The sequence below is a fragment of the Bos indicus x Bos taurus genome, chromosome 17 (assembly GCF_003369695.1).
Source record: "Bos indicus x Bos taurus breed Angus x Brahman F1 hybrid chromosome 17, Bos_hybrid_MaternalHap_v2.0, whole genome shotgun sequence".
NCBI lineage: Eukaryota > Metazoa > Chordata > Mammalia > Artiodactyla > Bovidae > Bos > Bos indicus x Bos taurus.
In genome coordinates, this window is record NC_040092.1 from 18,642,811 (window position 1) to 18,655,534 (window position 12,724).

Consider the following 12,724-nt stretch of genomic DNA (forward strand, 5'->3'; position numbering starts at 1 on the left):
AAGAAAAAAGAAAGAAATCCTTGATTTGATGGTACTACAAATATTTGGATAAACCAGATTCTATATAAATCTGCAGACAGCTGGATATGAATTCCATCTATGGAAGACACAGATCAAGAGAATTTAGAGAAATATATTTACTTTGTAGTTGCTAGAAATCTCTCCTGTCTTAGGAAAATGGCAGAGAAATACTAAGTCTTGAGCAATGAACACTTACTGAACTCAACAGTGGTCTGATTTACATAAGAATACCAGAGAACCGGAAGACTTGGGTAGAGAAAAGAGCTCCTGAAACATAAACTTAATAAACAAACACCATGTAGAAATATTCATTCTGACTCTGACTCAAAGTTTTATATATGTTTTTAGAAGATGGATGAGAAAACATACATTTGAAAGATAATATTTTATGAAAACATTCAGCAAAACTCACATTTAATCTCTGTACTATTTAAAATTACTTTTTCTCTGAGACTTTCCCTCATTAAAATCTTCCCTGAGCACTACAGATCTTAGGAACACTTTGTAGAATATCACCTATTTTCCTCTTTCGTATCCTTAAAAAATGCAGTTCAAAAGTTGTGAGGTTAGAGGATTCTCTGGAACCAGGAAAGGCGAACTTTACTGATTATCCTATGAATCAATTAGCTTGGGTACAATGAGCTCTTATCTATAATAATTAGGGCACTGAAGAGACTGTAGCAACTGATCTGGTTCAACATCAATAAAATAATGGAAATGTATGCAAGATACCCACACTCATGCAAAACCTGTTTTTATAAAGAAGTAAATGTTCGATTAAAAAAGGTCACCAGTTTTGAATTAGGAAACTACAAAGTAACAGTGGTATAATAATTTTTTTGGTGATCCTCCTGAAAGTTGCTCAGTCTTTGAGACCCCATGGACTGCATAGAATTCTCCAGGCCAGAATACTGGAGTGGGTAGCACCCAGGGATCAAACCCAGGTCTCCCACATTGCAGGCAGATTCTTTACCAGCTGAGCCATGAGGGAAGCCCAAGAATACTGGAGTGGGTAGCCTATCCGTTCTCCAGGGGATCTTCCTGACCCAGGAATCGAACCAGGTCTCCTGCATTGCAAGCAGATTCTTTACCAACTGAGCTATCAGTTACTGTGTGGCAACTCGCAGGATCTTAGTTCCCTGACCAGGGATTGAACCTGAGTCCTCAGCAGTGACAGCAGGGAGTCCTAACCACTGGACCATCAGGGAATTCCTGCTGGTGCAATAATTTATAACAATTAAAAATTTAAGATCAATCTGTTATCTGATAGTACCCATCATCTTTAAAAGTAGCTTAAGTGTTAACAGTTGCAAAATCACTCACCTTGTGGCTCACAATTGATACAATACTTGATTCAAAATCAAGCAACAAGACATAAAGGACAGACTTTCGGACACAGGGGCAGAAGGAGAGGGTGGGATGATTTGAGACAGTAGCACTGAAAGTATACATTACCATATGTAAAACAGATAGCCAGTGGGATGCAGGGAACCCGAGGACAGTGCTCTGGACAGCCTAGAGGGGTGGGATGGGGAAGGAGGTGGGAGGAAGCTTCAAGAGGGAGGGGACATATGTATACCTATGGCTGACTATGTTGATGTATGGCAGAAATCATCACAATATTGTAAAGCAATTATCCTCCAATTAAAAATAAAATAAAATTAAAAAATCAAGTGACAAAGAATGCTCAAGAACACGATATGCTTTGAAGTATTATAATATGATGTGTCTTCCTATTTCTACATGTGCATGTTAAATGTGTGCATGTGTGTAACACAACATTTTACTGGGGATTAATGAATTGTGCATGCTGGAGGCTGTTGCTAACAACATAATCATCTCTATAAATGCTCTGATTGACTATGACAGCTTAGGAAACCACGTGAAAATAAAAAGCGTTATGCTCCCTGATAATATGCTATGGAGGACAATGATCAAACTATAACTCGTAGTTATTTATTTACTTAAAAGTAAAATTGCTTTATCAGAAAGGTTACCTAAGTCTTGTCCTGTGACTGTGACAACAGATTAAAAATGGAACTGCTTAAACCTCCAAAATATGCAAATGGTAACTGAAAGAATATCGCTTTAATGACAGTTAAAACCATCCATCTCCATGGGCTAAATGTAGATGCATTTGGAAGCTAACCTTGGCTTTCAGGCTTGAGGTTAGACTAGCAGGACTTCTATTGTCATCTGGACAGGTGGCAATAACCTTAGACGGGGATGTCAGAGCCTCCGAAGTCTTCTTTTAGATCTGACATCAAGCTACAATGAACCCTGGCTTCTGAACAAACTTTGAATGCCAAAAGGCAAAGGCGAAGGGTTAACTGCTCATTTTTTTTTTCAAAATTTCTTACATGCTAAAATATTTTAAAAAGCAAGGACAGCTCGATTTAGATTATAAAAAAGGCACTCTGATGAAAAGCAAATGTGTTCCTAAATGTATTTTGAAGTAGATGGTTAGAAAGCTAATATAGAGCTTGCAGTCTAAATATATCATTCTTTTAGAGGCAGAACATATTGCTGGGGGAAAAAAATTCTCTATCACAGGACTTATGGCATATAGTAACTAAAATGTTTTTCCATTCGTTGAATTTTCAATGTTCAGGAATATTATTCAGTAGACCCAGAGAGAAGTCCTAAATTGGAAAAGCAGCTGAGTCCAAGGTCATCTCTCTTGTTTCCAAATATATCTTGAAACAAATGCAAGAAGGGCACTTTGCTGAGTGTTATCTGGACATATATAGTTTCAATCAAATTCTTCAAGAAGTGTCAGAATAAAAGTTGAACATTTGTTTGACACTGCCAAGTCACTAGCAAGTGGGTCTCTTCAAGGGCTGAGGCTCTCCTTGGCTACTTGGCAATTATTACAACATAAAACAGTTTTTTCTTACTCTCAAGAAAAAGCAATCAAGGACTGTTAAACACCAGCTTTGAATTTTTTTTCTCACATTTCTGGATACATAGAAGATCAAATAAACTTATAAAAATGTCTCTCAACAAAACTGTAACTTTAAAATATTCTGTTTCTCATCTAAATTCCTTCAAATTAGCAAATCTTTTCTACGTATCTGAAAATGTGACATGAAACAAAAAAGTGATTGTACAAATGAGATGACAAAGAGTTGTAAACTGAATCAAAGAATAAAATATTGAATCTCTGAGTTAGTGTAAAAAAATATTCCCCCAAAGATAATGAAACAAACAACTGACTTATTACCTATACTGCTCTCTTTTGTCATAAAAAACAAATCAAACTTAGTCCATGATAGCAGTCTCTTGTGGAGATGATAATCTATGATTCCCTACAATGCAGTGAATCTCTCATTTCATCAAGGGTCCAAAAGGAATTAGGATATTAAGAACAGCTCCAACAACTGCACCAACTCAAAAAAGCTCATCGATTTGGTTTCCAACTCCTTTTCCAGCTTTAACTCTCTTACTCTCTGCAGCCTTGCCTGGCTCGTACCTCAGGGTATTCCTTTCTTGGGGCTTCCTCATCCCCGTGGAGCTCTTGTTTCCTCCCTAAGCCAAATTCTACCCATGCTTCCAGAGTGGTTTTAAACTTGTACCATCTCTTTCTCCAGTCTGCCCAGATTGCTCCAGCCCACAGTGTTTTTCTCCCCTCTGATTTCCCATTGGACTAGTACTGTTGATGGCATTCCAAAAAGCTAAACTGAAACTTTTAGAGACCCTAAACTCTCAAGAGAGTGTAAGGAAGTCTGAGTTTTGATTTTTCTTATGAAAACTTCTTTGATTTCTGAAATATCAAATATTGGGGTATATCTGTTTGATAATCCAGTGCTGTAAATTGCTTCAATTGCTGGTTCCTATCCAAATTTTACTCATCTTTCCAGGCCCAGATCATTCCCTCTTCTTTGATGAAACCTCCCGGACTCCCCTTTGACCTTTTAGTCTTCCCTAGTCCATTTTGGGAGACGGAAATGGCAACACACTCCAGTACTCTTGCCTGGAAAATCCCATGGACAGAGGAGCCTGGTGGGCTGCAGTCCATGGGGTCGCGAAGAGTCAGACATGACTGAGCGACTTCACTTTCACTTTTCAGTCTCATGCACTGGAGAAGGAAATGGCAACCCATTCCAGTATTCTTGCCTGGAGAATCCCAGGGACGGGGGAGCCTGGTGGGATGCTGTGTATGGGGTCGCACAGGGTTGGACACGACTGAAGCAACTTAGCAGCAGCAGCAGCAGTCGGTTTTGACTGAACTTCGACAGCACACAAAATTTAGCACTAGGTTTTAGGATTCAACATATTTGCTGTATCGTACTGTTAGTCTGGTTAATGACAGGGGCCATGTCTTATCCTTTTACTGCACCTTTCATGGAGTCCAGCTGAGTGCCCAGCATGTCAAATTACAGAGCACACGAGCTTAGCCCATATTAGGAACTCCTTACCCTGGCCTCACACAACTAGGTAACTTACTGAGCCATTCTAGACTTGTCATTTCCTGAACATGTCATGTACTTAAATGCCTTTGTCTTCTACTATCAAAATCTTAATTCATTCTTATAAATCCAGCTCAAGTCCCACCTCTCCCATTAATCTTTCTCCAAGCCCCCATGTCAAAATTAACTGCTTCTTCCTCTGAGCTCCTTGTTTTATACATTAAAAAAAAAAACTTTTCTTTTTGCTGCTTAATATTAGAATCTTCTAGACTGTGTGCTCTTTGAGAGAAAAAACCAGGTCATGTTCATTTTCTATTTTAGCATGTAGCATAGTGTCAAGCATGCAGAAATTAAATATTCACATATAAATAAATGAATGAACTTACAATTTTATTCTCCAGTTAATCAAGTAACATCTTGTTAATATCTTTGGTTTAGCCTTGGCATTTTCATAGATGAGATGAGAAAAGTCCATAAAACTATTCAATGAATTCTGGATTTGATGAAATATTGTGGTTTTGCTTAATATTTTATCTTATTTCAATCTTAAAGTTTGATGGCAGCATTGTTTATAAAGTAAAAAACTGGAATCTATCTAAACGTCCAGCAACAGGAGACATATATGAGTTTAAGACTTTCACAGAGAAAGTTGTTTTTCTTTTCTTTTTCATCACCATCTACCTCCAGAACTTTTTCATCATCCCACACTGAAACTCTTCACAGAGAAACTTTTAAATTATAACCTATAAAGTTTCTATTCTTTCTTTACCTAAAACTATTACTCACTTCTTTTATGCATTTACTCGACCATCATTTTTACTATAATTCCCTAATCTGGTTGGTAGAGTTTATTGACTTTAAAATATTTATTGATTTATTTTATTTATTTTTGGCTGTGCTGAGTCTTTGTTGCTGTACACAGGCTCAGTAGTTGCAATCTGTATGCCACAGTTGTGGTACATGGGCTTAGTTGCCACAAGGCATGTGGGATTTTCCTGGAGCAGGGATACAACCCATGTCCCCTGCACTGGCAGGTGGATTCTTAACCACTGGACCACCACCTAAGTCCCAGCAGAGTTTATTTTTAATCATTTAGTAAAGTAATGAAGTTTGTTTTTCAGCTACAGTTGAGGAAATATAGTATTGAAAATACATTATAAAAGCAAAAAAAAATTTCACATATACTGCAGTTCATAAATGGACAGCAACCTTTATGGATACATACAACCATGGGTCACACTGCAGGACAGCACAGTAGTTAAGAGTGCAGGTCTTGGACCCTGGCTCCACCTGCTACAGTTATTAGCTGTGTAATACTGTAAAAGCCTTTCTGTGCCTCAGTTTCTTCATTTATAAAGTGAGGATAATGGTATCCATCTCATAGGGTTATTTTGAGAGTTACACTGGCTCATACACATAAAGCACTTAGGACAGTGTGTGGTACATAATCAGTGCTTACTAATGGACTAGCTGCTAGCATCATTATATTTTCATCATTCTCACGATTCTGATTATTATAATAACCACAATATTACTCCCCTGAAGTAAAATTTTTTTCAGGGAGCAAAATTTGTTCAATCTGGCTTTGCCGAACTGCTGTTTAAAGAAATCCCCTTCCTCTGTAAGTAAGTTGGCTTTGCTTCTAGAACCAATAAAGCAATCAGTCTTTGCTCTTTAACAATGGGACCGGCTCCCTCGTGAGGAGTGAACTGCATTGCAGTTACTCTACCGAGGTTGGAAAGCCATTTGCCACAAGCACCCCTGTCCTGATTTCTGCACTGAGAGAGGCTGAAAGAGATCCCTTAAAGGTCCCAATCTAATGAATGACCATATGAATCATTCTGAGGTTCCTTTCAAGCTCCAAGATTTTCTGCCTATTTACCAGGTTCTCACATGCAATGTTAAATAGCAGTCTTGCCAGGAACCTGCAGTTCACACTCTGAACTGAGGCGGAAACAAATACTGTCACAGAAAAGCAGAAATCTTAAATTTCTTTCTGTGTTCTGAACAATGCATTTCCACAGTAGTGAACCACGTTTGGTGACTCAAGTCTCTCAGCAATTCTAGAGAGGAAATTGTGAAATTATCGCTGTTTGCTGAGACAGTACTTACAGTTTGCCAAAAGAGGGAGCATGGGAGCAGACAACACGTTTGTCCAAGTCTTTAAAAAAAAAATGTTTGTTTGGATTCTGTTTTTTAGTTTTTTATTTCTTTCGCAAGGATTGGATGAAACTAAATGACAGTTACAGACAATATTTTCTTTTTAAGACTGTCTTAAGACAGAAAGGTCCAAGATTGAAAATAGACACATAACTTTAAACGATCTCTATCTTCCCCAGACAAAACATTCACCTTATGCCTGGCTGCCACACATCAAACAGCTCTAATTAAACTGCTCTCATTAAAAGGAAAGGAAGGAGGAGCTCAGGCCAGCAGTTCTCCTGAATAGGGAAGCAATCACATATTTAATAAAAGTGCAACTTTCTCTCCTGGCTGCCGTGGATTATTTAAAAAAGAAGGATTCATTGTATATATAATCTAGATCTCACCTTTACTACAACAATGGAGAAGTTATTGAAATAACCAAGTTTAATGAAAGTTAATCATCAGGGTGCCAAGTTACTCACTCCCTAAGGCTAAACACTCCTTGGTGCCAAGCAAGAGGAATGATGTAAGCTCCTAGAACCTTTTGTAGAAACAAGTCTGAGATTCACACTCATTAGTCACTAACATTGGGTGAAAGCCTGTGTAAGACAAGGAGGTTTCTATAAGACACACATATCCCTACAAAGTCATTGTTTCAATACAAATTTGATTGCTGCTTTTGTAAAGGCAGCTTTGGCAATTTCCCCATTTGTACATATATTTTCAATTTGCAGAAGAATTCTGCAAGTTCATGTATTTTTAGTTTAAGGAACATAGTCAGTCTCTTACTCAAATTACCAAAAAGTGCTCTGTATCATGTTTAGCCTAAAAATTTAAGAAAGACACCTGGAAAATTCACAGAGCTTAAAATTTTCCCCCCAAATTATATATGTTATATAAACTAATTACTTGATAGTTTAATGAAATGGTTTCTTTTATTGCTGCTGTCCACTGTATTAAAGCAATATGATGTAAAATACTAATCTAAAGAAGAAAGTTAAATATTCTACAATTTCCTAAGATTTGGTTTAATCTCCATGTGCCTCTGAACAATGCTCTAAGGTAATTCTGCTAACACTTTCTAGACCTGGAAAACACATGACCTTAGGTTCAGTTATTAACAGATTTATAACAGAAAAGATATTATATTATAAAATTCTTCTTAAAGGACAACCTTTAAAGTTGGATTATTTCCTTAACTAATACAGGAAGCAAGACAGGCAGTGGCTTTTTGAAATTTATGGTTTAGTCAGTCCCATGCAACAGCTGGCAATAGTGGGTCCTAGGAGGAGAAAATCTGTGAACATAGAAGCAGATTTCACAGGCTACATTTTTTTCCTTTATTTGGGTCATCATGTGGAAGACAAGATTATTTTCCAAAATGATTAGTCATTCTCATCAATTAGCCAGCTAAAGTATCAATCCTGAAGGAAAAATGTAATAAGCTCTTCTTTTGTAAGTGCCATCTGTCAAAAACTGTCAGAGTTAGTCAAAGCTTTTTACTGTCCCAATCAAATCATAAAACGAGTGGAAAGTCACTGTACAAAACCCATTAAGCTATGTTACTAAATGTCCAATGCTGCATAAAAACTATAAATAGCTTTGCACTTCTAGGTCTTTTTTTCAATTTGCTTTTCTTGAAGTAGTAATGATGTTCTGCTTCAGTGAACAAAATAATTTTGGAGCTGCCTTAGTGTTTAATCCACATACTCTTTCTGTGTGGAATGAAAGCAAGCAGTAATCAAATCAGAATTTTAAGCATTCCTTGATGTATCTCTTGCTAACAATTTTAAAAATTAAGAGCACCAAAGATAGCAAAGACTGAAAAAACTAGTCACTAGGCTTAATAATCTTACAAATTGACATTCCTTTGGGGAATAAAATGCTGTTTCTGGGAAGGGCATCTAGTCTTTTTCAAATATTTGCAAAGGAATTCATACTCTAAAAGGAACATCACTTACTACTGGCTTAAAAATAACAAGCCAGTAGCCAACTCTGAACAAATACAATGTCCAAAAACTGATTACTGAATTAGTAAGGGTTTGTTTCCACACACTGAACACAGTCTTTGCTCTTTTAGTACATGGTTGATCCAATAGTTGATCTAAGGGCCAAGTAAGAATTCTGATAACTGAAATTTGTCCAAATAAGTAGCCAAAGTAAGCTGAGGACCTGATCCAAACCACTTAATAACATTGAAATACTTCTCTATTTTTTTCTTACAATATGTTAAAAGAAGTTTCAATACTTTCCTGGTAAGTTCTTCCATACTCGAATGGATCCCATCTATTCTGGTGATAGCTCCTAGAAATGTAAGTAATTTCCATGCTAATGAGATTCTCTAATTATCAAGAAAGACAAAAAAAGGGTAGGACACATTTGGGAACAGACACCCAAGGCCATTAATCAAGTTTGTATATTTTGTAAGGGTGGAAACAATTTTTTTCATCAAAATGTTTTTGTTTTGTTTTCTCCAGGAAAGCTAAGAAGAACGAACCCAAGAAGGACATGCTAACCATTTGAAATCTGAGTTTTCAAATCTAAAATAAAGAAAATTTGAAAAGTATATTGAAACTGAAATGAAGTAAAGGGTGGCATATGAATTTAGTATCTTTAAGGAAAAATTAAAGACATCTTCAGATACCTTGTCCAGATGAAGCAGAGATTGGAGGCACTCTGACAGTTTCTTATATTTAAAATAATGCCCAGAACCTACTGTGTTAGATTTTTGGTGAAAATAAGCAATAATCTTAAATTTAGTACAGTACTATACATGAATACTTACTTTAAAAAGATTAAAATTTACACTATATAAATTTTAAATAGCCATGATATGTGCACCAAGTTTTATTTGCCTGGAAAACAATACAAATAGAACAAATATGTGATTCAAAATATTAAATGTCTTGAATTGTACAGAAGAAAAAGAAACTGAAGTGAAACTGTAGGAATTGCTGAACTTCAGATAAATGTTTCTTCAAAACAAGAGATATTAGTTCCTAAAAGATTTCTCTAAAGTTAAAAAAAGATTAAGAAAAACATTAAGCCACTGGGTTATTATGTTCAAACAAAAACTTACATGTTTCTTAATGGACATGTGTTTACATTTACAGATAGTAAACTCAGTCTCTTGTCTTATAAAACAGAAGACACCACTGATGTATAAACTAAGCGAAATAATAAAAGCCTCTTTTTCATATTAGAACCTTTTAAAACCTAAATCTACCTTAGCATTATTTTCCATGAAAACTTAATAGGGAATGGCTAATCTGAAAGCAAAATGTTGAACAAATCACTTTCAAAAAAAAAAGAAACACATCATGGGATTTTACTTATAGCTAGCAGCATCAACTAACGCCCCAAACAATGGCACATGAACTCAGAGTATCAGCCGGTCCTCTCCTCCCTCCTGAATTACCTGACCAATGGAAGTTTGGGTTTGTTGTTTCAGAAAGCACTGTTTCTTACATTCCATCAATTGTTCAAAATCATGCCACATTTTTGCTTGTTTCATATTTGGACCATGACTTTCTCGTACAGCTTTTTGTTTTTCCCGGAGTTTCTAGAATAAAAAAAATAAGAGTAATTAAATATCATATAGGGATTTACTTCTACTGCTCTAATCAGAAGAATATGGTATGCTTTGTATATCAGATAAATAATAGCTAAATCACATGATATATGAAAGCTAAGATGATAAAAGTTAATTAAATTTACGATAGATCTAAGACAACCTGAAGCTAAAAAGGACAGAAAAATAGAAAAGAAGGGGAAAATAAAGGAAATCAGGAAAGTGGAGCAGTATCATGGTATATAAAAAGTGCAGATTTTGGAAGTCAGAAGACTTGAGTTCCAGCCTTGGCTTTGTCACTAGCCATAAGGAAGACAATTTCTCTGGACTGTAGTTTGTTCAATTGTCAATTAAGGTTAATAACAGGAGTAATTATAAAAGTAACTGCTTTATAATACTATTTTTTCACATGACAATAGATATAGAAATAATTACAAACTATCTTGTGTTATATATGTTATTATTATTAAACATTATATTCTTTCCTGAATCAGTATACTCTAAGGGTATGCTCTATGCCCAAATAAATCAAATTGTATGCAAATATTCTTCAAGGAGAAGGTCCAGTGATATTTTAAAAAGGTTCAGATCCTTATCATAATTATTTTTGTTACTAATAGCCCACATATATAGTTCCACCTTCCAATATTGTTCTACTTACTGGCTAAAACCATAAACAGGAATAGGAACATTTTTAAGTAAACTGTGAACTGTTCTTTGGCTCTGTGTTATGGCAAATCAAGGAAGAGTGACAAAGAAAAGATCGCACAAAGTCAGAGAGACAATGAGAGGAAAGAAAAGTAGGAAGGAAAGAAGAGAAAAACAGAGATGACAGTACACACATAAGGAAGCACAGAGTAACAGTAATCACCAAGAAGCGCAGAAAAACAAGCAAAGACACAAACAGATTACATGGGAACATCCCCATCTTTTCCTCTTTTAGTATGCAGGGTTGATCTAACAGTTGAGCTAAGGACACAAGTGAGAAGGCCAGAGGTCGGTACTTGCCCAAATAAGAGGCTAAACTAAACTGAGGCCAGATTCAAAATGCTTATTAAAGACTGCCCTTCCCACCTATGGCTAAGAAAAGCAAAGTTAACAGCAGATAGCAAAACAAAACAGAATGAAGAAAATATAATTTAAATATAAATAGCAAATTTTTGACACAATGCCTGGCATGCAAATACATCTATTTAAGTCTATGTTACAAATAAAGTATCTTACAACAAATATTTTTATCCTCATAAACTAAAACAAAAGTAGTAAGTCAGATCAAGAGTTTTAAGAGTATTGAACATGATTTTAAGATTAAGGTACTACTTAACTGTAACTTTTCTTATATTATTGGAATAATTTCTTTCTAAAAAATCCTAACAACCTATAAAAGCTATTTAAAGAACCAAAGACAGGATGCGAGCATTGTCTGTATCAAAAATATTAAATTTAATTTGCTGCATAACCATATGTGTTTGAAACCTTTAACTTTATGAATACAACTGACTTTGTAATTTATTTTTAATGTTACTGTCATGTACTACAGATTTATTTTATGGATAGTTGTAATGCACAAAAAATACTTGTCACAGATTTCACTCTTCTTAAAAGGAGGAGGTGGTACAGGAGAGGGAAAGTTACAACTTTGAGCATCATATTCCACAGCACTTGGTAAGGCAAAGTCTAGTATACGATAGTGTGAATTGTAGCGCTATAGTTTGGTCTAATTTCAGAAACTCAAGCTGGCCTGAGGAGGTCTGTGGATGTCCAGTCTGCTGGTTTGGAAGACTTATGCTATTGTGAGTTTGAAAGCCTAGGTATATTCTGTGTTTGCTTTGAAAATTTAGATCTATTCTAAGAGTGAGAGGATCAAGAAGCTTTGTTTCTTAAGTGATACAGCCAGACAATCAGGGCATGAGCTAATCAATGGCTCATTTTGCTCAAACATGCTTGATGTCAGACTGTTGCTACTGCTTTCTCCTCAAATCTTGCAATATAATAAAACACTATACTGGGAGGGGAAAGAATAATCATATTTAGCCATTAAGTTTGAGTCTTTGAAAGGATTCAAGGTTTGGCAAATATTTCTCTATATACAACATCCATTCAGATACTAAACAAATGATGTGGAGGAATATTTTCATATGAAAAAGTACATTACTTCACTTAAGAAATAACAATCATACTAAATCCTAAAGCCCCCCAAATATCTAGTTAAAATAGTGTACAAATGTGTGTACAACTTGATTCAAATACATACATTTGAACATGAAAGTATCCAATAGCTAAACTGTACAATATATTGATTGAAGCAAAGCCATATTGTTAATTTGTACTTTTAGAACAGAAAAGCCCATATTTATATAAAATCATTTCCAGGCTGCAGACTCAAGAATATTTGAACACTGAAATGAGACACTGACATATAGTTAGTATTTTAAAAGAAAAACTGCAGCTAACAATTCCTAACAAATGATAATACAAACTGGATACTCCTACTAGAAAAACTAAGAGGAAACTTCAATTTTCAGTAGTGAAACTCAGTAAGAAACAGATAAAATGGCATATAGTGAAGCATGGTTAG

At 35.5% G+C, this 12,724-nt stretch overlaps 1 protein-coding gene across 3 annotated transcripts in view; it reads right to left on the reverse strand.

Moving 5' to 3' along the window:
- Positions 1–6,621: 6,621 nt before the first annotated feature.
- IFT81 (intraflagellar transport 81) overlaps positions 6,622–12,724 on the reverse strand; it is a 223,822-nt gene continuing 217,719 nt past the window's right edge. For 2 of the 3 annotated variants that reach the window (XM_027566817.1, XM_027566816.1), the window contains one exon: positions 6,622–10,137. In XM_027566817.1, coding sequence (XP_027422618.1) covers positions 9,955–10,137 — 183 coding nt within the window. In that variant the 3' untranslated portion in view covers positions 6,622–9,954. The remainder of the gene's footprint in view (positions 10,138–12,724) is intronic. The other variant, XM_027566818.1, reaches the window with a different exon arrangement.